This window comes from Eptatretus burgeri, chromosome 16, assembly GCF_056783735.1.
Source record: "Eptatretus burgeri isolate ZD-2024b chromosome 16, Ebu_testis_v1, whole genome shotgun sequence".
In the NCBI taxonomy this organism is placed as follows: domain Eukaryota; kingdom Metazoa; phylum Chordata; class Myxini; order Myxiniformes; family Myxinidae; genus Eptatretus; species Eptatretus burgeri.
Window position 1 is genome coordinate 10,523,515 of NC_140976.1, and position 26,924 is coordinate 10,550,438.

At 44.8% G+C, this 26,924-nt stretch overlaps 1 protein-coding gene across 5 annotated transcripts in view; it reads left to right on the forward strand.

Annotated features, from left to right (window-relative positions):
* LOC147010501 (NADP-dependent malic enzyme-like) overlaps positions 1-26,924 on the forward strand; it is a 106,222-nt gene that overhangs the window by 10,025 nt on the left and 69,273 nt on the right. The window contains exons 2-7 of one of the 5 annotated variants that reach the window (XM_085859422.1): positions 2,541-2,622; positions 3,876-4,073; positions 17,258-17,391; positions 19,619-19,768; positions 21,194-21,269; positions 21,809-21,970. In XM_085859422.1, coding sequence (XP_085715548.1) covers positions 2,599-2,622; positions 3,876-4,073; positions 17,258-17,391; positions 19,619-19,768; positions 21,194-21,269; positions 21,809-21,970 — 744 coding nt within the window. In that variant the 5' untranslated portion in view covers positions 2,541-2,598. Of the gene's footprint in view, positions 1-2,423; positions 2,623-3,875; positions 4,074-17,257; positions 17,392-18,804; positions 18,903-19,618; positions 19,769-21,193; positions 21,270-21,808; positions 21,971-26,924 lie in introns of those variants that run through there. The other 4 variants (XM_085859423.1, XM_085859424.1, XM_085859425.1 and 1 more) reach the window with 4 other exon arrangements.

Consider the following 26,924-nt stretch of genomic DNA (forward strand, 5'->3'; position numbering starts at 1 on the left):
ACATCTTGGATGCTGCTATCTTGTCTGTACCTGTTTGTGGTGAGGATGTTGAGGTCACAGAGAGATTCACTTTCCTTGGCAGTGATAGTTATGTCTCCACTGGCTGTGAGCTAGAGGTCAAAAGACGTCTGGGTCAGGCCTGAGGAATCATAGATTCACTGGATCATGGGGTGTGGCGCTGTCGGTACCTGTGTAGGAGGAAGAAAGTCCGAGTCTTCACGTCCTTGGTGCTTCCAGTCTTGCTCTACGGATGTGAGACTTGGACTCTGGCCAGGGATCAAAGACGGAGACTTAATTCCTTTGGTACCAGGTCTCTTCGGAGAATCCTTGGCTATCGCTGGTCGGAGTTTGTGGCCTGAGAGACTGAAATGAGATTTGTTACCTGCATAATCCGTGATCGTCAGCTGCGGCTGTATGGACATGTGGCTCGTTTTCCTGACGCTGATCCTGCTCACCAGATTCCCTTCAGTGAGGGAGTCTCATGAGTGAAGGAGGCCAATGGGCCGACCACATGCCTCGTGGTTGTAGCAGGTTGATCGGCATCTCAGGGAGATGGGGATGGGCCAGGCATCTGCCTGGGGGTTGGCCAGACAGAGGCCCCTGGAGTACCGGCGGAAAATAGATGCAGCCACGTTCTGCTCCCGTGCATGCTCCCATACCTGACCTGACCTGACACACGATCTCTTATTAAACTACAATGGCACTCGGTAGAGCGCATACCTCCGCCAGGTTGAACAGTTTACATTTTGTATCCCACTGATAGGTTAGATTTGAATCCAGGCCTGAACCAAAATCTAATCCGCTTGTTTTTGTCACGTAACTAACTCATCCACAACTTTTTGAAATGTCTTGATACGTATCGTTTTTGACCCCCGTCTCTTTTTGACCCTATCTAAACATTTGTGACGTTTTTGGCCCATCTCTCAGTGGTGAATGTGTACAGTAATGGTATTACATTGGTTTGCGTTTGCTTTTGGATATGAAGCGGGAGTTCCGGGCGTGGGGACATTACGGGTATGCGGTCGCAGGATTATGACGTCATGACGATTTTGGTGCCTGAATAAACGATCGTTTTCTTCAAACATTGCCTCTTTATGTATCTTCTACATCAGAAGTTTACGGTGAAGAATAACTTCACGATCCTTGGATCCAGATCTTCACCAAAATCGTATCGATTCGTCCTCATCACACACCCAACCTGTCGTCCAAGTTTCGTTTCCATTCGTTTCCACGTCCTTTATTAAACTGTTTCCATGGCAACCAATCAAAAATAGACGAATCTCACAAAGATCGGCAAAATGTCAATATCTCTGTCAAATATAAACATAAAATCACAAAATTGGTGTCAAATTAAAGCTTATACATTCACGTATTAAAATATATTTTGTTTATGCTAATTAGCTCATTTGCATATCAATTAAATTTGACTTAAAGACAATAATTCCCACAAAAATGCAATAATTTCCATTTTCTTTCCTTGTAGTTACCACACATGTCAGTTTTTTGTCAAAAAAACATTACTTAAGTGTTGCCAGATACAAGCCAGGTTGGCAAAACATATTAAAATTTTTGAATTTTTTTAAAGTAGGCGAATTAGCATAAAATACAAAGCACAATGAATCGTTCGAAAATCATGCAAAATCAAATTAATCAATAGAATTAATTACCTGGTCCTGATATAACACATAACTGTGACTTATGATGTCTGTTGGTGTTTAAGGGAAACATAACTATTTTCTGTTTGAGTAAAAGTAGTGGAAATAATTTTAAATGCATTGATATGCTAATTAGGATCCGCCATTATGGAAATTCTCATTTTCGTAAATATCTCAACTTCTGGTGCATGGAAATTTGTAAATGAGGAATCTACACATATGTTTGGAGGGTCAAGGAGTAAAGTGAACATATTTCATTTGTTGTCAGAGATGTAGAATAATGTTTGGATAGCTTAATTACATGCAAAAATGGAAACGGCTTAATAAAGCATAGTGCAAATGAGTTATTTTTCTGGGAACATCTTTTTTCTGATACTTGGGATATATATGAACACTGTGGTATCAGTGAAAAATTGTCACGGGGGGGGGGTGCAAGTAGGTCCCACTGGCCCCCGGCCAAGAGTGCTGTGAGTGTACAGTGATGACCTGTACCTGCAGTGTACAGTGATTACCTGTACCTGTAGTGTCCAATGTTTACCTGTACCTGTAGTGTACAGTGATTTCCTGTACCTGTAGTGTACAGTGTGTCCCTGCACCTGTAGTGTACAGTGATTACCTGTACCTGTTGTGTACAGTGTGTATTGTACGTGGTGAAGTTAAGTGACGTACCTCGAAAAAAAAAAAACGAAACCCAGGGTGTGGTTGGTGTGACTATTGAAAGTGACATCCGGATTTTGTTTGTGCTGGTCCGAGGTACCGTAGTTTGTTGTGCTGAGTGGGAGAAGAAATTCGGTACAGATCAGAGAGAAAGGGCTGTCAAGTATATCCAATCTCAGTCCGTGTTCCTGTTTTCCACTCCCAACCCCATACGTTTCACGTACATAGGTATACCACGTGATCCACAAGCCATCCTCTTTCTTGCTCCGTCACGAGCACACTGAACATGCTGCGCTTTGGTCGCCTCCTGGTGAGAGCTCAATTAACCTTTACCTCATCTTCCTGATAAATCGGTTCTTTTACCTTTAATACACCCTCTCTTCCTTACCTCCTTGCACCCTCTCTTCCTTACCTCCTTGCATCCTCTCTTCCTTACCTCCTTGCATCCTCTCTTCCTTACCTCCTTGCACCCTCTCTTCCTTACCTCCTTGCACCCTCTCTTCCTTACCTCCTTGCACCCTCTCTTCCTTACCTCCTTGCACCCTCTCTTCCTTACCTCCTTGCATCCTCTCTTCCTTACCTCCTTGCACCCTCTCTTCCTTACCTCCTTGCACCCTCTCTTCCTTACCTCCTTGCACCCTCTCTTCCTTACCTCCTTGCACCCTCTCTTCCTTACCTCCTTGCACCCTCTCTTCCTTACCTCCTTGCATCCTCTCTTCCTTACCTCCTTGCATCCTCTCTTCCTTACCTCCTTGCACCCTCTCTTCCTTACCTCCTTGCATCCTCTCTTCCTTACCTCCTTGCTCCCTCTCTTCTTTTTCTCATCCTCCCTCTCTTCCTTACTTCTCCCTCTCGATGTTTTTTTTTTTTAATTTTGTTTTCCTCTCTTCTTCCTCCTTTGACGTTTCATGTTAACGACCGACACGTCTTTGTCCACCGCTGTGTTCACCATTCAGTTTCCAAGGTTCTTGGAGAGCGTTTCCCTCGTGGCTTAAGTACTCCATTCAAAACGGTTCATAAGGAACGGCTGGCTCGGCAAGCGCTAGCTTGCTGCTTCATAACTGAACACCTCCCGGTGTTTGCGTATCCAGGAAGTTAAGATATTTCATGTGAGAGTGAGAGTGTGGGTGAGGATGAGGGTGATGATGTGAGGGTGAGGGTGAGGGTGAGGGTGAGGGTGAGGGTGAGGGTGAGGGTGAGGGTGAGGGTGAGATCCATGTATAATGTGCATATTTGGAGGTTAAACACGCGCTTTATCAGGACAAGGAGATTCATTGTTTGCGGGATTATATTATAATCGAATGAAATTGATTGATCTCTCCTGTTGTTCACTTCGTCGTCCTCCTCATTTTTATTCATTTCAAACAAACGCACGAACCCCGCCCGCGTGAACGTAACATCTGGCCCCTGATCCAACATTTTGCTGAAAAACATCGTCATTGAATTGAAAGTTCGAGCAATCGATCAATAACCCAGTTATTGTCAAATGTGGTTTCGATTGTGAATGATGTTCGGGCTCCAGAAACACAAATCCCATTCATGAACCTGTGCATTGTCCGTCAGGTTTTGAGGAAGGCGATTGGACGTGCGCGGTCACGTGCCGACGGTCGTCACGTGACGGCGTCGGTTCCGGACGGTATGGCGGCGCGGCAGGAGTTTCGCTTGTGGGAGCTGCGGGACGAGGGAGATGCAGCACGGCAGGCCCGAGTCGGGGTCCACCGTCGGGGATACGAAATCACCCGGAACCCTTACCTCAACAAGGTACTCCGTTCACCTGCTCGTCTCATTTAGCCCTTCGCTGCAAAACGTGTCCCGTGTGTCGTCTCCATTCGGTGAACACCCTTCAAATGTCTTGTCTACCTCCACCTGTCGGTGTGTGCATCAACACGTGACCCTCGGTTGTGATGAAGATGGAAGGGTAGGGGGTGGTGATGGTGGTGGTGATGGTGATGGTGGTGATGGTGATGGTGGTGATGGTGATGGTGGTGATGGCGATGGCGATGGCGATGGTGATGGTGATGGTGATGGTGATGGTGATGGTGATGGTGATGGTGATGGCGATGGCGATGGCGATGGTGATTGCGATGACGCTGCCTGTGATTGCACCACCATGTCTCCATTTAATTATCGGCAACACAAATTGTTGTTGACCCTCATTAGTGGTGCAATGACGGGAATCGGACGTTGTAGGTAAACACCCAAGTTTGTCTGATTTTAAACGGTGTAATTTATTAATTAACCACCCCGTGTGAAATCCGAAGTCCCTTTGGTGCGAACACCCCGCGCCTCCTTCTCGGGGACCTTTGGCCCTTGCTGTCATGTCAATGGTAAGTTGATAAGTTAATAAGTCGAGTGATGAGCTATCCGTGGAGTGTCCCTGTCTCGTTTTGTGAAGTAAATTTGAAGTCTCTGTCGCCATGAGCATGATCTTGTTTTGAACCGACGATGTTTATTATTGGGATGTTCTGAGTGGAGGTGAGGGTGAGATTCAGGGGGGGGGGGGGGAGAAGGACACGTGGGGGTGAACAAGCTGGATGAAACCCGGCAAGAAGAGGAAAGCGGGGATGAGACGGAAAAGGAACAAACCGACTGACGACGAACATACGAAAAGTCCAGCTCTTCCATGAGCCTCGACTTTGTATCAAAAAAAAAAAATAACTTGATGGGGGGGTGGGGTCGTGATATCCAAGAAAAAGAGAATGCTCAGAAATTATGGCCGTTTGGGGTATCATAGATTATGAGTATGGATGGAGGATGACCTGAGGTAGTGGTGAACAGCTGTCTCGAAACTCTGGAGGGAAGAATGGGACTGAACAGATGGGGAAGCTGCTTCCATCAGTGAGAGGAACAAATGAGTGGAGATGAGTGAGCCTCGATATTGGGAGTTCAACAAGAAGAGGGTGACTGGCAGATACCTGGGAGTGACAGAGCCAAGAGAGGGGAGAGGTTGAAAACCAAGTAGGAGACTGTAGAATACAGAGAGGCCACCAACCTGTCTGTGATGTCAGTCACAGTCCGAGACATTCGGCTTCATCACGGGGGATCCCAATGATTTTGAGTACCTTGCTTTCCACGGCATCAAGAAGGGCAAGGTGTGAGGTAGGGCCATCAGCCCAAAGGGGTTGGGTAGGGGGGGTAGCAGTACTCCAAGCTGTGGATGAAGACTGTGTAAGTTGTCAAAGTTTAGATTGGCCAAGGAAAGACCTCACATGATGAAGGATGGCTGGCTTTGGAGGCCATCATGGAAATGTGGTTTACCAAAGAAAGATCATAGCTGATGGTGAGGCTCAAAAGTTTTAATGATGGAACCTCTTTAACTGTAAAAGAGGTTGTCTAAAATCCCAATAATGTAACTTTATGCGTGAAACGAGGGCCATGACCCTAATACATTTGAATGACGGTTGTTCGTCTGAACCAACGACCCATTATTATCTGTACTACTGACGTGCTGGGTGTGGTGTTGATGCAGTGCGAGGGATCACGTCAGATTATACATCATTCTGGCTTTTATGGTTGGTGTGAAAAGGTGAAATGCATCTCTGTCATCCAGGAAGGTGAACATTCCCAGAAGTAACTGCTGGTTTAGCAAAAAGCTCTTTGTTTTTGTCTTCCCTTCTTTCGAGGGGGGAAACATTGTTTTTCCTATTTCCTTTGTTTGTTTCTTTCATTTTTTTTTTCTTTTCTTTCCACCATTTACAACGTTAATCCATTCATTCATTTCTGACCCAATCTTGCAGGGGCTCAATGTTTTCAGTTGTCCGACTGTTAGGTACAAGCAATTCTGTTTGCCGGACAAATGAAAACTTCAAGAAACCTGTCTGATAGACAGGTCAATTATACTACCTGGAAGTTCAGTGAAGGTGACCTATCTTGACCTCAAACATATTTGTTGTTTTTATTGTAAAGCCACAGTAATTGGCAGCGGTCAAGAGGATCTTTTTTTTTAGACCGAGCAATTCTACACACCAGGAAGAACTTCCGAGAAATATTGTGTCACCCGACATGTTTTCGGTACATAGAGTTGGATCGGGTGGACATTGTTGACGGGGCTGGTAAAAATCTAAAACCTACCTGTCCCATGAACAGGCTGTAAAATGAGTGGAGCCCTTCACTCTTCAAATTTCTAATTGAGATCCCCTGGTCCAATACACCCAGACCCTTGAGCTCCCTCCCCCTTTCTGATCAGATTTTATAATGGTCAAAGGTTAAATGTTTTCTTGAAATGATAGTTCTTGATTGCCCAAGCCTTTTCTTTAAAAAGATTATTTTATTTCATTGATTTTAAAATAATGCAGACAAGACCTGACTCGAACATACCTCACCACAACTCGTAAAGAACAAATAACCAAGCCGATATCGATGTGGTGTCTTCCTATCGATTTTTATTTTACTTTAATAGCGGTTCAAGGTGAAATTGGTCATCAAATTAAGGATTTTTACCTGTTGAGCCTTTATGTTTAAAATGATGCAAATAAAATTTAGCACAAAAATACCTTGCTTCAGGCCTTTTAGCCGAAAGCTGGTAAATGTTTGTTTGGTGTTTTCCTTACACTATTAAGGTCAAAGTTGATAAAGGGAGGGGGGGTGCTGGAGACATTGCAAATGCTTGCAATTGTAGTATTAGCAAATAATAACAACATTTTAAAAATGCAACAGAATGTAGGGATGGTGTGCCAAAAAGTATGTAAACAAGGTAGGGATGGTCACAAGAAATTATTATGTGAAATCCTCCCTCCATCTTTGTTTTGAACAAAGGTTGTTCCCTGCTCATGCCTGCATCCATTTACAATGATAGTACATGTTGATTGTTTCCATTCATGAATTTGACCAGTTAAACAGAAAGAAACGACCACAAACTCACAAACACACACACACACACACCAAATAGGAAGAGAGGCATAGCAAATGTCATTTGCAGGCACAAGCATTATTCAAAGAAAGATGTAGGGATGATGTCACATGACCATTTCTTGTGTTCATCATTTTACATTTTTACCTCCGCAACCGAAGATGGAGGTTATATTTTCACCCTGGTTTGTTTTTGTTTGTTACTTACGAAATCTAAAGATTTCATAAGTATATTGATCACTTCCGTCCTCTGTTTGTGTGTTTGTGTGTTTGTGTGTTTGTTTGTTTGTTTGTTTGTTTGTAGGCACGATAACTCGAGAACGAAAGAAGTTACCAATGTCAAATTACACCACGTGATTCAGGAGGGTGTTGGCTGGCGCTGATTAGATTTTGGTCAAAATCGGTCAAAGGTCAAGGTCACAGTGAGGTCAAACATCCAAAACATGATAACTCGAGAGAAGTTACCACAGGTATTGTTGACGGAGCGTGAGTTTGGAAGATCGAGGTAAGTTCGGCGGAATTTGTGTGTCAATTCGTCGAGTTACGGCTGTTTTAAAAATTTCAGTGTTGTAAAATAATATTAAATAATTCCGTAAATTCATGTGGAGAAACGGAGTATTTTTGCTTCGGTCGACGTTACGAGTTCGTTTTAACTTCGATTTTAATTTTGTCTTCGGTTTTTGCGATCGCTTTGGACGCTTAACACTCGGTTGTCGAAATTCTGGTAAAAATCGGATGTTTTGGAGACGTTTTAAGATTGTATAAAAATATTTCACCCGCCGCGTCATGGCTCGTCACGTGGCGCAGTGCACTCGAGCAGACGCATCGTTGAGTCACATAAAGGTTTTGGGTGTGCGTGCTGACGTCATCGCGCTCGCCCCGGCGTCCTTTCGAGTTGGGGGGGCCATCGAGTGTGACCTTTACGTTACGTTACTCCGTGGTAACTCGGGAACGGAAGAGGCTACCAATGTCAAATTACACCACGTGATTCAGGAGGGTGGTGGCTAGCGCTGATTAGATTTTGGTCAGAATCGGTCAAAGGTCAAGGTCACAGTGAGGTCAAACATTCGATTTTTGATGGTTTGTTACAGAATCATGGTAGAAACTTCTGGTTTGCGTCGCTACCTTCTCTAGAGACAGCTTTTATTAGACAAGGTCAGAGGTCAAGTTGACGATTTCGTAAGTACCACTCTATGACTGCTTGTTTGTTTGTTTGTTTGTTTGCAGACAGGATATCTCAAAAAGTTGTGGACTAATCTGATGAAATTTGGTGGACAGGTTCGGTGTGTGACAGGACGAACTGATTAGATTTTGGTGTCGTGTCGATTTATCCGTGTCGCCGCTGCCCCGCCCCACAAGGTTGGTTGACAGGCATGTCCCCCCCCCACTCTCGTTTCCTCTTTGTATTAATTTTCCTCTTTCTGTTCTACTACACGTCGTGATGACAGGTTTGTCTGTTTTCTTTGGAATCCTTTGAAGTTGTGAAAATTTTGAGTCGTCATCGACCTTCCCACTATGAAATACAGTAGATTTGTGTTTAAATCAAGTCCAGTACTTAACTTGTACCAATTTTGAGTTAGGCTGTCTGATGATAATTACAAAACAGCTATTTTGAGTCGTCAGTTTTGTAGCTCAGCCATGCTCTCCTTAAGTTTAACGAGATGCGAAATCCTCCACAAACTGGAAGGTGTTTTATAGGTTTGTCTGTTTGTTTGATTTTTTTTTTTAATTTATTTTATTTTTTGGAGGATTTTTTTTGTTGTATTAAACCTATGGAGTGTCCATATCCTCCTGAAATAACAAGTACAGCAACTTCCTGATTTAATATTCTTTTCATGCTTTAATTACCTTTTATTTTAAATGGTGTTAATTGAATTCTGTGTTGTAATGATTCGAGCATCCGCTCTGAGTCTGGGAAGTCTGCGGTTCGAACCACGGCCGAGTTGTACGAAAGACTGCTTCTTTGCTTGACGCTCAACATTTAAAATAATACAGCACTGGCAAACAGCCATTGGTGGGCAATAGTGTTGCGAATGTGGAAGCCATGAGCACTCAACAAACAGGTCCTATAGAACAGTTATATCGGTAAGTATGTGTTTTTAGTGAGGGTCCCCGTCCCGTGTCTAATGGGTAATTAAATGTACATGCGCTGCGAAGTTACTTTGATAGTCAGGGTTTTCTTTTATTTTTAAATCCTCAAAACTACAACAACGCCAGCATCACCCTCACCTTCACCTCGCTCTGACTGACGCCATGGTGGGCGGAGTTCGAGGAGGAGCCTCATTGCGGCCCTCGACCAATCAGTGTGCTACGAGTGAGGTGGCCGCCACTCAGCCAATCAGACCCCGCGACGGTGAGAAAGGTGGTCCGCATGATGTCACCATGCCCCCGGGCCAATCGACGGACTTGCCGCTCGTTTTGGCCAGTGACAGGGCGACAAGCGATTCTGCGTGCCAAAACCGTTCAGTGAGGGAGAGCGGGGAGGGGGGAAGCGCCCCCTTCCCCCCTGGACAGGGTGAATAAGGGTGCGGCGTGATCGGACGACAAGAGATCCTTCCTCCACAAGAACCGCAAGTCGGTTGCATGCCGTGTCTCTGTCGGTGAACAAGGAGAGAGAAACTGGGGACACGAGTGGTGATCACATTCGCCTGACACGAGTGGAGACCGCGTTGGTGAATTATAAAGGCTGTTGCCACTGTAAATGTACATTCGGACCGACGGGACTTCAGCAACCGTCCGCTCGGGTTGCGCACGGGTCGGGCACTCTAACGGCTCAACTTGTACGAGGGCCGTCGAGGGTGTGAATACTCTGTAACTCGCCACGTGGAGCTCTCGGTTATTTGAAGATTGGCAAATAACCCTGTACCACGTGGTGTAATTATTGACGATTCACGGTCCGGTAAGGGACCCGTACCTGTCAGAGTTTTCTGAAAGGTACGATCTAGATTCCAGGTGTTCGGTAGAGTCGACCCTACCGCCCCACCTAGCGGTCGTGCTCGTCGCTGATACCCGGCCCGCAACAATATTAGCACAGGCGTTGATGGGTCGAATGACCTCATGTTTTAAAGTTATTTGTCAGGAAACTCGTATTGTTATCAACTTTGAAAATATTCTCAGTCATGCGAGCATGCATAAGCATTGTCACTTTTTTAAAAATGTATTTTGATGCTTTTTCTTGCTATTGATTAAAAAATTTAATTTTTGAGAACCTGTGATGAAAAACCGTTTTGTTTCTGCATTAGCGTTACTGGCAAGTTGCCCGTGTCCGCACGGGATTCTCAATGGAGTAGGGATGGAGGTGGCAGAAATGCAAATGGTATCTTCTGGGAACAACGATTCGCATTTATTGCCACGTCTGATGCAATTTAAATGCTCCAATGGTGGGGAGGTGCTCCATTTGAAACTGTTCATTATATGTAGCTTTTTGATGCCGAGGGTCTGTAATACAAATTTGTATTTGTGTCAGTCAGTCACCAATTGCAAATTACTAGAATTGGCGTCGCGCATAACATAATGGTAATGATGGGGGGGGGGAACCACCCTTCTCCCCCTCCCCAGAAGGCCAGAATAATTGTGGCAGGAGGTTGACGACGTTGTGAAACAAGTTCACAGAAGAAGGCTAAAGGTCAGGTCAGGTATGGGAGCATGTGCCAGAAGAGAGCGTCGCTGCGTCCACTTTCCACCGGTACTCCAGGGGCCTCCGTCTGGCAATCCCCCAGGCAGATGCCAGGCCGATCCTCATCTCCTTGAGATGCCGATCAACCAGCTGAAACCACGAGGAACGTGGTCGGCCCATTGGCCTCCTCCACTCATGAGACTCCCTCGCTGAGAGAATCTGGTGAGCAGGATTAGCATCAGGAAAACGAGCCACATGTCCATACAGTCGCAGCTTACTCTCACGGACTATGCAGGTAACAAATCTCATCCGAGTCTCTCTCAGCAACTGCTCGTTGGACACAAAATCCGACCAGCAATAGCCAAGGATTCTCCGAAGAGACCTGGTACCAAAGGAATTAAGTCTCTGTCTCAGATCCTTGGTCAGAGTCCAAGTCTCGCATCCATAGAGCAAGATTGGAAGCACCAAGAACCTGAAGACTCGGACTTTCGTCCTCCCGCACAGGTACCGGCAACGCCACACCCCATGATCCAGTGAATCCATGACTCCCCAGGCCCGACCCAGATGTCTATTGACCTCTGACTCACAGCCAGCAGAGACATGAATATCACTGCCAAGGTAAGTGAATCTCTCCACGACCTCAACATCCTCACCACAAACAGACACAGACAGGACAGCAGCATCCAAGATGTCATTGAAAGCCTGGATCTTAGTTTTGACCCAAGAAACCCGTAATGCCAGCGGCTCCGACTCCTCATTCAGCACCTCGAGGGCCCCCAAAAGGATATCAAAACTCTCCGCAAAGATGACTGCATCATCTGCGAAATCAAGGTCCGAGAGCTTGACATTCCCAAATGATGCACCGCAGCTTGATCTCTCCGACATCCTCCCGAGAATCTAGTCCATACAAGTGCTGAAAAGTGTGGGGGCAAGTACACACCCCTGACAAACTCCAGTAACAACTGGAAATAAGTCAGAGATGGAACCACCACATTTCACAGCACTCTCAGTACCAGAGTAGAGTTTAGACATCAGATCGATCAGTTTTGGTGGCACCCCCACCGAATCGAACGCTTTAGAGAGCTCAACATAGGCTGCAAGCAACCCCTGCTGAAACTCTCGCCTGCGTTCGGTGAGGACCCGAAGAGCAAGGATGCGGTCAGTTGTTGACCTCTTTGGTGAAAAGCCTGACTGCTCTGGACTCTGGTGCTCAAGCAGATGATGGCGAACCCAATCAAGAATTATCCGAGCAAAGACCTTGCCCGGCACTGAGAGCAGCGTCACCCCTCGGAAGTTGTTGCAGTCTTGGCGATCACCCTTCCCTTTCCAGAGAGGGACAACAAGGCCCCTCTTCCAATCAGTTGGGATGATGCCTGTGTACCAGGCAGTGCACAAAACTGCATGCAACGACACGAGTGCAGCATTTCCACCAGCCTTGAAGTTCAGCATGGATGCCACAGATCCCTGAAGCTTTACCCCGTTTCAACCGGTTCACCGCAGCCCGTGTTTCCACAAGCGAAGGTGGACTACAGTTGATTGGAGGGTCAGCAATAGGGATTGTAACACCCCTGACGTCCAACTCGACAGCTGGTGGACCAGCCTGGTACAACTGGCCCAGCGGGCCTTCACTTCAGACTCCTCTGTCAAGAGCCTACCACTCTCTGGTCTAACTGCAGTGCTCTAAGGAATGGGCTTGGATGAACGCAATGCGCGAATTCCCCTGTAAGCCGGACGAGAATCACCTGTCCACAGGTGATGCTCTACCCCCTCACAGGTTCCTCGCACATAGGCCTCCTTGTCCACCCTCAGTGCACGTACAGTTTTACGCCTCAGCTCCCTGAACAGCTCAGCTCTGCCATTCAGCCTGGCTCTGCGACTCTGGTCAATGGTATCTTCTTTGAAGATATTCTTCAAAGATTCTTCTTTGCCCTGCGGTGAGTTCCAAGACATCCACCGCCAACATCAAGAACTGTGGTCTTGAAGGCACTCCACAACTCTTCAGGACCCCCCAAAGCACCCAGACCCCCCAAATGTCCACTCAGCCTGTTCGCAAACTCCTCAGCTACCCTCTCATCCTTGAGCTTGCCAATATCCAGCCTAGGCTGGGATGGTACCATTCTCCCAGATTTAAGGTGCTGCTTTAGAGTTGCAACAACAAGCCGGTGGTCAGTGTTGAGGAACTGAGCACTCCGGTAGACCCTGCAGTTCTGGATCATCCTCCAGCGACCATCAACGAGGACAAGGTCAATCTCCTTTGCCACACCGCCAGCGTTGGAATACCAAGTCCAGCGATGAACTTGTGGGCGCTGAAACCATGAACCAGCCACCCTGAGTCCATGACTTCTTGCAAAGTCAAGGAACTTAGTGCTATTCTGGTTCATAGTTCCTGACTCATGGGGACCAACACACACCTCATAACCATCCCTATCAGTTCCATTCGATGCATTGAAATCCCCCAAGACTAGAAGTGTATCTCGTCTGGGGCACTGATCAACCACAGACTCGAGCGTGGCGTAGAATGCGTCCTTCATGGTGAGGTCACTCGCCTCAGTCGGAGCATAAACAGAGACCAGGGAAATGACACATAAGGAGTGACGAATCCTTAGTCTCATAATACGCTCGTTGACCGGTGTTACCTCAATTATCATTGGGGTCAGCTTATTGGACACAGCTACAGCAACTCCTTGGGTATGGTAACCATCAGAGCGACCAGACCAATAGTAGGTGTAACCACCCACCATTATCTCACCTAATCCGGTCTCTGAACATCAGAGAGTGCTGCAATACCGATGTCCAAACGCTTGAGCTCAGATGATAACAGAGACAGGGAATCATCCTCTCTTAGGGATAGGACATTCCAGGCACCCACCAAAAGGGACGCCTCAGGTTAACCCAAGGAGACCGCCGTCTGGTGGACGACACCTCAGCACCACTCCGACACTCTCCCGCAATCTGTCCCGGGAATGTTACCCCGTGGTTTCCCTCCTATCATCAAAGATTGGGGGTCCTGAAGGCTTTGCCCCAATCCCGTCATCCGGTGAGCTGCCCTGCGAAGGGAAGCTGCACAGGAGGTACTCCCACGGAGCGGGTTTTCAGATTTTTTTTTTGTGCTTTGCGGAATGAAGGGTTTTACAGTGGCCAGAGTGCAAATCCTGCCACCAACCTCCTAATAAAAAGTAATCCAGCTGCAGGAGGACGTCCGCAGACACAGTTGGGCACTAGATATGGATGGCCGTTGGCTCACAAGGAGCTCCTCCGCCCTTTGACAGGTTTTGTTTTTAATCCTGCTGTGTGTCCATATCCAAACACCCTCCTCACCAAAAAACCTGGTGGGGGAGACGGTTTAGTCGCCGACAACCCGCCCATGGAACAGGTTAGTACAGGCTTACATGGTACCTGTAGCAGGTCACAGATCTAACCTGACCTGACTGTAGTCAGAAATCAGAAAAGGCAATAAATATTGCACACCAGAAGAGAGACAAAACCCAAAGGTGCATCAAAAGAGGATATTAAGTGGCTAAGTGCTGACTTCCAATGACAAGCTAGGAAAGACAAAGAGAAAAAAACTTCAGAAACATCCATCGAGATAAAATGTGATGACGGAGCGTGACAAACCAAAGATTTTTTCCAAAAGATTAGAGACATCACAGGGAAGTTTAGGTCTGGATTGGGGTCCTTAACCTGTAAGCTGGCACATAAGCCTGGTGTCAGCTTAATGGTTGAGGTGGCTGGCTTAAGATCATTGAGTCCTGAGTGAGCCCCTTTTTACCATTGAATTAACACCAGAAGGGTTGACTCAGCCTGTTATCCTTAAGAGGTCGGCATAATGAGTACCAGCTTATTGGTAATAGAGGGTACTGCATCAGCGGCACAGCCATGACCCCCCAAAATGATGCAACCAGCAGCCACAGGCTGCACATGATAGCTCGCTAATCCAGCATGTGGGGTCTTTGTTGGATCCCAAAGTGCTATTCCTGTTGATTTTTTTTTTCTGTAACTGTTTTGTCATTTTTCTCCTCCTGTGATATCCTCCCATAGTGTTGTCTCAATTCAACTGCCAATATGAACAGTTTTTGCGTGAAACTATTTTGGAGGAGCGATTGATGGAAGTTTGAAACAATTTTCCCTGGTTAACGGGGTCTCACCAGACCCCCAAACAAAATGATTACTTTCTTTTTAGTGTAATGAAATTTATGCTGACCAGTCATCAAAAAGTTGGACACCTGTCACTGATGTTGAGTTGAAATCATTCGTGGGACTATTGATTCTCGCAGGTTTGTTCGAGCAACCGTGAGCAGCTCGATGAACTTTGATCTCTTAGAAATGGCAGAACTCTTTTTCAGTGCAACAATGTGTCTGAAAAAGGTTTCAACAAATCTTGCACTTCCTCATATTCACCAACTGAAATATGAGAAACTTGTGGCCATCGGAGATATTGTGGACGTGTTTATTGCTGTCCTGTCTAAATATTACATACCTGGCCCTTCTATGACTGTGGATGAGCAGTTGGTGACCATTCAGAGGTCGCTGTCCCTTTCGTCAGTCCACAGCTAGTAAACCAGCTCATTACGCCATCAGGATTTTGTGGAACTGCGACAGTGAGTGAAGTTGTCCACAGACTGGCCAGGTGTACCTTGGTGAACCTTTGAATGGAGCCCAGGAGGTGAACCAGGGTGTAATGGTGGTGAAGGATCTCGTATCCCCTTGGTACAAAACGGGCAGAAATCTAACCACGGACAATTTATTCACCAGTGTTCCATGAGCAATTGAACTTTTGCAGCAAAATACCACATTGATAGGGGGCTTTGAGAATCAATAAACCTGATATTCCTCCTCGTATATCACATATTCCAAAATAAAACAAAAAGCGTCATCTGCCTCTCAACCCTTCATTATGCCGAGGATGTGCCTGTATAAGAATATCCTTCCTGAAATGGTGTTTTATGGTGAAACACAAGCCTGAAATGGTGTTTTACTATAATATAATAAAGGGTGGAGTTGATAACTTGGACCATTTGGTCACACTGCGGATACCTGTAAATTATGGAAGCTTCTGCACTGGCCCATGGCTGTCTTCTTCAACATGATAGATGTTGCTGCTCTTTCTGCTTTGATTGTGTGGTCAATAAAGTTTCCTGAATATCTCCCGAACAACTCCAGGAGATGTCGAGCGTTTTGAGTGAGCTTGATAACCAGTTGATCAGGAATCTGGTAGAAGTCTGGTTGCTTGAACCACGAGCTATTCAGAGAAAGGAGCCGATCATCGTTTCATTGCTGCGTGGTATGAGATAAATGAACCACGACCGGCCACAGAGAGCGCCACCAATTGTCGTTATATGTGCCCTCGGACAAGGGACAGGAAATTGCAGATGGTGTGTGAAGTGTCAAAAAATGTCTACATAGAGCATCGTTCAAATATTTTTGTATTCGTGTTTGAATATGTTTCATTACAGAGAATTTGAGTCCACTATGTTTGAAGGGTTGCCATTAAAGTCACACTGATAAAATGATGCCTTCTGTGTTACCTTTACCTGTTAATTTTTCACAAATAAATGGCAAGGGTCGCAGCAGACCCCAGGTGATAAACCACAGTTTTTCCTTAACGTGTCGCTTTCAAGTTAAGGTGCTTAGCTTAAGATCCTAGGGTCTTGAGTTCAAGCCCCTGTTGGTCCGTTGAATGGGGTTGACTCAACCTGTCATCCTTCGGAGGTCGGCAAAATGAGTAACAGCTTACTGGTAATGGGGGCACTGCATCAGCGGCACAGCTGCGTCCCCATACTTGGTCGCAGTGGCGATGCACCGTAGTCGTAGCCAGTTGAAAGCATGAAATCGTCATGAACATAAAACCTCCATTGTCAGGCTTCCAGCTAGTTGTCAATGAATCATCGACGCGTCACATAAACACGAACGCACTGCACCACTCACAACACACCACTCCCATTATTTTTCAGCATTTTCAGATTATCAGTTATGGAAAGAAAGTTCTCATTGTGTTGCTTGTGAATAAAAATTCATTCTGTTTGTCATTCACATCTGAGACCATTGTACTGTACATCGTCACAAACTCTGAATTCGGTGATCCCATCATACTGCAAGCTCAGCACTTGATCTAGTCCCCTCTAAGCCTCCAGGTGTGTCTTCACCTGTCTTTATTTTATTCATTGTCGTCGGTGCATTCTTGCATTGTTCCATGATGTAGCAGTTTGGTGCAAAATGCCTCATTTTCTATTTGCTTTCAAACTTTGCCTTCACGTCAGTCGATCACAAACGTAGACGAAATTCCCAGGATGTTAAAAGCAGTAGGTTGGCTAGAATTTCATCCAATCTTCAGGTTCTGGCTCCAAAAGTCTGTATGTACTCTGTTTGCACAAGCTTTATGGATGGTGATTTGCACGGGTTCTTTTTTTTTGTTGGTGCGACAGCTTTTTAATTTAAATGTTATTTATCAGACGCCATTCTAACATCACTTTTACCATTGCAGGGAATGGCGTTCACACTACAAGAGCGCCTGCAGCTGGGAATCCATGGCTTGCTGCCACCATGCTTCCTTTCACAGGATGTTCAGCTCCTCCGTGTCCTCAAGAACTATGACCGCCAATCAAATGACCTCGACAGGTGCAGTGTGCTTGAAAGGACAACAAAAGACTTGAACGAATGACTGACAAAGGATGAACTGTCGAATGGTTGGGCTGTGGTTATGAAATGATGGTATTGTATTGAGAATCGTGGAGGACCCTGCCGCCGTTGTAGACCTGGGCCTGGCACGTTAGCGTCGAGGTATGCACACTAAACTGAGCTGTTTAGCCTGGGTTCATGTCCCAACCAAACCATAAACTACCAGTCTGGTGTTTCCCATGCACGGCGATGCATCAATGTGTGGTGCCGTCCCTCGGATAGATGTTAAGCTGGGTTCCTTGACTGCTCGCATTAGTTGGTGGACTTTAAATATCCCACGGTGTCTTTTTTTGTTAAGAGCAGGCAAGCTATTGCTGGCACCCTGGCCAAATTCCAAAGTCCTGCTATAAACATAGAGTGCATTGCATCGTCGGCACAGCCACACTCCAGGCAAATGACGCCACCTGCACCCATCTGCTGCAAATGAACGAATAAGTCTCTCAATCGGAGAATGGTTTGTTCCATAATGTAAATCCACCTGTGCACCAGATGTATCTGATCCTTCCAGTGATTAAAAACCACTAATTGGAATGTGATAACAATGAGCTGTTGTCACGTGACTTGGTCACGAGCCCCCATTGCTGAGCTTGGTGTTCTGAACATGGTTTTAGTCCAGATACCCCAAGCAGTGTGGCCTGTATTACAGCATGGAATTCTCCCACATCCCTTGTCCTTGTTTTAATTGAGCACATTGGCTGGAAAGAAGGCATTGATGCAAATAATCAGGCACACTACGTCATATGTAAGTGATATCTAATTCCTAAACCTGCCTTGAGCAAAATTCCGATGGGCCCTCGCACAGGACAACATGGCAAACATTAAACACTGAGAACCTTGTTTCACTGCAGCCGAATGCATTTCACAAAACTGGAGTTTGAGGGAATGGCACGGAGGACAAAATATATAAAGTAATCGCGATGGAAGATTTAAACAAAAAACTGACAGCCAGAATGAGGCTTCCAGGATGTCATCCCGAGCATCATCGATGTGAGTGGGATCTAAGGATCTCCCTACCCCCTCGTGTATCCCTGCTCGATCAGGCAGCATCTCTGACCCCCACAGTGCCTCGCGCTGTTGAAGCTGTCATTTCACTAAGGCTCAGAGCTCCAACTCTGCATGCTCTCCAAAAACTCCTTCTGCAGTATGGTCTCCGGCATCTGCAGTGACTCGACTGTAGGACTTGTCTGTTTTTCTCCATTTTCTCAACTCAACTATGCAGTGACTTCAGCCAGCGCCTTCTCTTTGTTAACTCGAACTCTGATGCTGCACCTCCTCACACTAATATGTGCAAAGGCGAATAAGCCACTGTCCTTTTTATTTATTTATTTATTTATTTTTGCTTTCTATCCACAGACACAGATGACACATTGGTGAATACGAAGGTGCTTTCCAGGTGGTACTCGTGGTTCTCGGTGAAAGTTGCCTAAGCTGGGGGAGTGGTTGCTTGGGTTGTAAGTAATAAATTCTAATTAATACAATGCCAGAAAAGCAGCAGTTTGCGACTTGTTTGCAGTTTAGACAAGACTTCATTTTTGATGTGGCCGAGCATACTTCAAAACGATACGAGCTTTGGCACACACAAACCTGTGACACAAACGCTCAAAAAATAAATTAATAAATTCCTGTCACACCCCCATCCATCACGATACCTGCCCACCCGTCCTCCCTTTTTCTTTGCCACGTGCGTGACACTATCTTGCTGGCCTCTTACAATTGAAAAGGAAAGTTGTTTTATCAGTTATAATAGAGGTGCAGGATCTTAACAGCACGTAATATCTTACATTTGATCATGGCTTGTGTTTGTGCGTGGTGATTTTTCTGCTTCCTTTTGTAAACATGTTTGCAATACAAAAGCTGCGGGAGAAGAGTTAGACACTCTAACTTGAATCTACTTCCAAGCACAGTCCCAGAGGGCAAGATTTCTATAAATTATATTCCTTTGTAAATGTGACCTCGTTTAACCCCACCAAAGTCTGACCGAGTAATTGTTGGAAGATCCCCGTAGTGAAATGCTGACAGCAGCTTGAGGGGTTGCCGTTGTGGTGCTTCCTTCTGTTTTTATGTACAATAATTGTACTGTGATTATAATCATTGATGTTTAATGATTGAAGTGCAAGGACCGACCCGGTAAATCGACCACCTAAAATGGTTCACCTTTCTGTGACAGGTACATATTGCTGATGACCCTTCAGGATCGCAATGAAAAATTGTTCTACCGTGTACTAACTTGTGACATCGAGCGCTTCATGCCGATCGTCTACACGCCGACGGTCGGTCTGGCCTGTCAGCAGTATGGTCTTGCCTTTCGCCGCCCCAGGTATGCATCGGGCAGCGAGCCTTGCCTTTCTCACGTCTGTTTGCACGATGCCAAAGGAGTCTGTTCCAGAATGCTGGACTACTCTGCCAATTAAACTTCCTATTTCCTCATCTACATTCAACTTTAAGTTTTGCTTTTTTTGTGATGCTTGTTTTTTTTTTTTCTTTTTGTCTCAGCCGAAACGCAATCCACCACTGGGGCACGAGGAATCTCCCCACCCCTCAAGTATTGGGGAAAATGCTAATTTATCACCCCACCCTGCACTTCCTCCCCCAACCTTACTGGGAAAAATAATCAGTGCAACCATTTGTAACATCGAGCAGCATCATCCGAAGCCAAAATGTTCAAAAGGAAAGAAAAGCAAATACAAATGAACGTGCTTCCAGTTACAAAACGTTGCCGGAATGTTTTCTCACAGCAGCACACTTTCCTCATCCTTCAAGCGTTTAATGCTTAAATATGCAGATACGATTCTAAATCCTGATAGATTAAAACCCCACCCCCCCCCCCCAAAAAAAAAAAACCGCACACCAAAATGAGCTTATAGATTTGGAAATCCTATTTGAACAAAGTGATCAGCCGGGATAGTCTATTTGAACTATCTTTATAATCGGCTATAAAACCTGCACCAGCCAACGTTTGCTCACCAACCGAGTGAGTGTCCCATGTAGGAAACGTTTCAATGAAAACTGCAGATGTTCTCGCATCCTCCAAGCTGATTTGTTAAGCCCTTCGGTGAACGGTTCTGCAGTTGCACGGATTAAAAACCGAGGACGTTAATCGGACGTCTCAGACGTTACTGTCTTCATCTCCCGTTAGCCTTGGCTCGAAAGCCCTACATTTTGCTGATAATTTGGCAAAGGCAGTTTCCTTTGGCTTTTGGCTTGGACCCTAAAATACCCCAAGGTTACTACTTTGGTTTTGTTTGGCATCAAGTGGTGCTTGGAAAATGGCATCATTTTTCTTCTGCAGTAAAGTTTGCAAACAAGTTTTTAAATGTTACTTTTGTCTCTCTCGCTTGTATATTTTACTGTGGCAAAAATTGTGGTCGTTCTGCATTGTGTAATATATATATACATATATATATATATATATATATATATATATACATATATATATATATATATATATACATATATATATATATATAATTATTTTTTGGGAGTCTTGTTTGATGCACAGATGTCACCCCAAAATACAAACCAGACTTCTGTTCCAGGGAAGTAGGGATTTGAGTGGAAGGATCTGTTGTTTGAAAGGAAGGGTGTTACATCCTGCTAAACATGACCCTTCCTTCAGTGGTGCATGAACGCCAGCTTCTGTGAGGTCCGAAGTAGCAGATTCCAATTTTCCGGCTCTTTTCAATGGCTGCTTCCACTCCTTGTAGAACCTGCTGGTCATTGACGCATCTCTTTTTACCGACAGAGGATTGTTCATCACCATCCATGACCGAGGACATGTTGCGACGGTGCTGAGCTCCTGGCCTGAAAATGACATAAAGGTGAGGACACGTTCAGCAATAACGGCTGTTTACAAAGCGGATTTACCTCCACTTTAAATGTACTTATGTTGCTGCTTCACAGTTGCCCTACTCTTCTAATTTTCAAAAGTGAGGTTTGTTGCAGAGACAAGTTTTTACAATAACGAGACGACCCCACGAATCGAGATGACATTTGAGAACCGGATGCACAAGATGTGAAAATGTTCCCACCAACCAGCTGCTCGCGTGAAAACTGACGAGCGAAATAATTATGAAGCGACGACGACGGCAGTAAACTTGGGGAAAAGACAGGATGACTAATTTGCACCACCAGCAATCTCGCATAAACAGTGGTGGGGGGGTCAGGCGGGGGGCGGGGGGGGAATCAGAGTTTGAGAATGTACAAAAATATGCTTCAGCGTGGGATGCAATAATATGCACAATAAAAAGTGGTTTTGGAATGATTTTAGAAATGTATTTATTTAAAAGCCTTTGTATCATGATATCTTACTGAAGCAGGTTTTGTAGCCTATTGTTTCTGTTTTCCCCTCTCCCTGTAGGCTGTAGTGGTCACAGATGGTGAGCGTATCCTTGGCCTCGGGGACCTGGGTAGTTATGGTATGGGCATTCCTGTTGGCAAGCTGGCTCTCTACACTGCTTGCGGAGGGGTGAAACCACACCAGTGCCTTCCTGTCATGCTCGATGTCGGCACCGACAACCAGGTCTGTCTTCGGTATTGTCGCTCGCTCACACTTTGTGCCAAGTTAGTACCTGCTCTGAATTATTTTAAACAGAGTTTAAAAAATGTAATTGTGTGAGGAATGTTAACGATAGCTGGAAATGAAGAACTGGTCTTATTGCTGAAGGTTCGTGTCTGTCTGTCTGTTGGTGGATGCCTGAAACGCGAGCTTCTCCTTGCTTCCCACAACGGTTAGCATACCTCGATCGATGTCGTTTGCTTTGTCCATTAAACAATGGTTACAGGTAGTGGAGAAAAAATGGAAACACCAATGTAAAGTCACTCAATATGGTGTTGGGCCACCACGCGCAGCCAATACGGCCTGATGTGCTGTGGCATAGAGTACACCAGCATCTGGAATTCTGCAGGAGGGATGCGGCACCATTCTTCCACGAGAAAGTCGATCCACTCACACCTGTTTGATGGAGATGGATAACGTTTTTCGGACGTCATTCCGCAATATCCCATAAATGCTCGATTGGGTTCAGATCTGGTGACTGAGAAAGCCATGACATATGGATAACATCGGTGCCATGCTCATCAAACCATTGGGCCACCACACATGCTCTGTGGAAGGGGGCCTTGGGTGGTCTCCTCTTGCAACCATGCTAGCTATCATTAGCAGCCAGGCCTGTGCAGCATTTTTATATGTTATGCGAAGCATGCTGGGATGTTATTTCCTTAATTAACACATGGGCCACACCTGTGCAGAAGCCCAACGGAAGCTTTGTGTCCCACGTTTACCCAGGTGTTTCCATGTTTTTTTTGTCCATTGCCCATACATTATCATTGAAAAGTGTTTTCATTATCCGTCGGAGGTCGTCTTTTTATTTTTTGTTTTTTTTAAACTTCTCGTAAGCTCAAACTCCCCTGGCAGTGTTTAGATTGTCAATTTGATGGTTATGATAAACCATGGAAATGTCTTGATCTCTTCAATTTATATTTTATTTATTTATTTATTATTAAATGAAAGTGTGTGTGTCTATCTCCAGTAACTACCCTGAGACCTTTGGGCCAATCGACACCAAATCTTTCAGGGTATACTTTGGGGGTCCATATTTGGGTTTACTGTGAAATATTTTTTGCTTTGAATTATTTTTTTGGGAGGGGATTTCTCATCGGTGGTGCTATTACTTCCACCACTGAAGTTGCATGGAGGTTATGTTTTCATCCCTGTCTGTTTGGCTGTCTCTGTGAGCAGGATATCTCAAAAAGTTGTGGACAGGTTGGGAGTGTGACGAGGATAAAGTGATTAGATTTTGGTGAAGATCCAGATCCGGATACGAGAATTTAACAAAATAAAAATACTTGAGTGATTCATCACCATTGAGAGATCACACACACACACACACACACACACACACACACACACACACACACACACACACACACACACACACACACACACACACACACACACACACACACACACACACACACACACCATTTTTAAGAAGGTGTTTTCAAAAAAACAACTAGACTTGATAAACTCTGCTAATTTGAGCAAAAAAACAAGAGCAGACCTGGTCTGGGTCTGCAGGATTACAAGATTGTAACACAAAGATTACTGAATTCAAAAAAGCAAGAGCAGACCTGGTCTGGGTATGCTGGATTACAAGATTGTAACACAAAGATTACCGAATTCAAAAAAGCAAGAGTAGACTTTTTTTTTTTGCTCAAATTAGCGAAGTCGATCTCGTTTTGTTTTTTTAACTTTTGGTTGGAAGCGCCGCCTCCTGTAAAATGTGTAATCCCAACCGCCCCAATCTTATACAAACTATATTTATCACGGTGTCTCAAATTGTGGATCGGTTCTGACAAAACTTGGTGGATGAGTCGAGTCGGTGACGAGAACAAGCAGTTTCCATTTTGGTTCAGGCCCGGATTCAGATCTCGCCTATCGGTGGAATACAAAATGTAAACTGTTCAACCTGGCGGATGGACGCGCTCTACCGAGTGCTGTTTTAGTTTGGTTGTTTTATTTCTCCATTGCGGTCGACCAACCCATCACTTTGTCTGGTATCTACTCTGAGACGAAGGAATATAGATAGATTGATGGGTAGGACCGGAAACTCCTATTACGCATACATGAGGAAAATTAGAATTGTCTCCCTTTCATCGGAGGTCTCACGAGCAACCGCATTATGTGATGTTTCATTTACAGACCATACTTTATTTTATTTTATTTTTCAGAAAGTAATGTGTAAACTCCACCTTTCAGAAAATTTTCAGAAAGTAATGTGCACTCTTGCTAGTTGCACTCTTGCTAGTTGCACTCTGCCAGTTGGTCATGTTACAGCTGTTATCGAATGTTAAAATTATTTATTGTTTGGGGTTGATGATGATTGGTTTGGATTTTGTTACCTGTTAGAAACGGCAATGTTAGGCTCTTGGTGGATCTTGAACATATCGTGTCGAACACAAGGAAATTAAACATCATTGGTATCATGAAAAAGGTCTAAGGTCATGTCATCGTTAATTAAAGTGATTGATTGAAAGGGTTAATTGAAAATCGTTGTTACTGTGATCACTTTTGAACCACTGAAGAGATTTCTACAAAACTTGTCACAAGTACAGACTGAAACACAAAGCTGAACTGATTGAATTTTGCGTTCAAAAGGTGAAGGGGCATGTGCCCTTTAATTGAAAATCCTTTTTGCTCCAATAACTTGTGAACCACTGAAGGGGATTTTTACCAAACTTGGCAAGTACGGACTGTAACACAAAGATTACCAGATTCAGTTTTGGGTTTTACAGGTCAAAGGTCACGTACGATTGAAAATCATTTTTCAGACCACAACTCGAGTTAGAAACATCTGATCTCTGCCTTCCACTCTCTCTTGATCTTTAAATGAGATCAAACCCAACAGTGGTTGTCATCTAACAAAGCTGTAAACACATCCACCGAAGCATTCACGTTGAATTCTAATTTTTTTTTTTAATTTTTTTCATGAACTGCAATGATATTGAGACGATGAACAAATCATCACAGTCATCATGTGTTGTGCCCAGGCTGGAGCACCAACCAGGGCAACTTAACTCTGTTTTGAGTGTATGTTTGTCTGTCTATGGACTAATGGGCCATCAGATGTGTATTCGATCATATGTGTATGGTGGAAGGTTGAGTTGTAGATTGCAAATGGAGACCGAAGAAATCGGAGATTGTGAGAGTAAGGATATGGGAGAGCGATATCATTTTATTGGGTTTGGAGGTAGGAGACATTTTGCTGTTTTTTTTGCTTGGATAATATGTAGACTGGCCCTCTTGTCGAATTGAAGAACAAGAAATGTGTTGATATGCTTTGAAGTTTGAAGTTGAACCTTCAAGATTTCCTCGTCCAGGAAACATCTGCAGTTCCTGTTTGATGTAATTTGTGTCCATGAATCCTGTTTCTTTGCTTCCCAGGTCGCTTGTCATGGTGTCTGTCTTTGTTTCTTCATGCACTTCGTCAGCTCCACAGATGTTCTGCAAAAGATCACCGTTCTGAAATGCGCACTCTCACCTTGAAACCACTCTGCACAACCTTGTCCTTGTTCTATCCGTCAGCTTGTTTCATCGGGCATTGGCTAACACTTGCCAAGTCTCTCTCCTTACTGCAACCTCCGCGCTCTGCTGCTTGCAACACATTTGGAATTCCATCAATTTCCAACTTTTACCCGGTACCGTTATGGCTCGGGAGCGCGTTCCAATTAAACAGCCAGGAATGGACCCATATCCCAGTCATGCTTGTAACCATCAAACAATGTTGCGTTTACAAAGCGCACGAGTCTCGTTTCTGAAATTCTAGATCATTATGAAACGATGGCTTGCGGGAGGGGGTAAAGGGGGGTTGTTTGTCATAGAAACCTGGCATTTATTTGCGTGTACTTTAACGCAAGAAGTTCGGCACACTGAATTGATGGTTGTTGGCTTGTTGCAGTGCCATTACGCTCTGCCTTTGGTTGTCTGTTCCGGGCCACCGTGCCGTTGCTTTCGCTGGCAGGCACGCTCTATCGTGCAGGCCGGATGGGAATCGTGCTTGTTTTGCAGGAATCGGCTGTGGTTGTGTGTGCTGTTGCTGTGTGGCGTGGTTGTACATATCTGTTTGATTACTCGAGTAGCTTCAAATGGCTGCCACCCATGTTTAGTAGTCTTTAGTCAGCTATTTTGGTCGTGGATTTTAAGATTATCTTGCTTCAAAATATCTTTGGCTGCACGTTAACGCCTTAGACATTTTGCTCGAGCATCAATTTTCCTTCATTATCTATTTTGAGGTTCTACATTATTGTTTTTAAACAGCTAAAGCATTTCCTCACTTGCTTGCAATCGGCCTTGTTCGTTTATAACTTGGCTTGTTATTTTTAATTTTTCTTTTTCAACAACCTCAATAACAAATTTTTATACACTTTGGTAATAAGTAGAGAAGTACTTCTGTGTATATACATTGATCCAAAGGTATTGTGGTGGGAAAGGCTTGTGCCGTGTTGTCCATTCGCAACTGTTGATTTTATTGAGCATGAGAGGGGCTGCCAGGGAGGGGGTACCTGGTGCTGGCTGGCAGGGGTGAGCTTTCCCCATGGAGGTTTTGGGATGTCTTGGACATTCGGGGCCAGATTCTGAATTTGCAACACCCAGAGTTGTGGCCTCCAGGTACAATGGTAAAAAAGTGTAACATGCAAACACAGACTAGAGAGTTGATTGAACACATTATACGACACGCAGTGTTCAAGTATATACTTCAATTTAAATGAAATGATGATTTTTTTTAAAGATCGTTTAAAAATACCACCTTCGACGCAATGTCTTTTACATCACCTTATTTAACATGTTACATTATGTTGTTTGTGTCCTTCATGATGTATTTTAAAACCAGTAAATTTTTGTCTGGAATTTTTCATTTTTTTTCAATTTTGTTTGACGAGCAGACGAGGCAGCCAGGCAGACGGGGGGCGGGGGG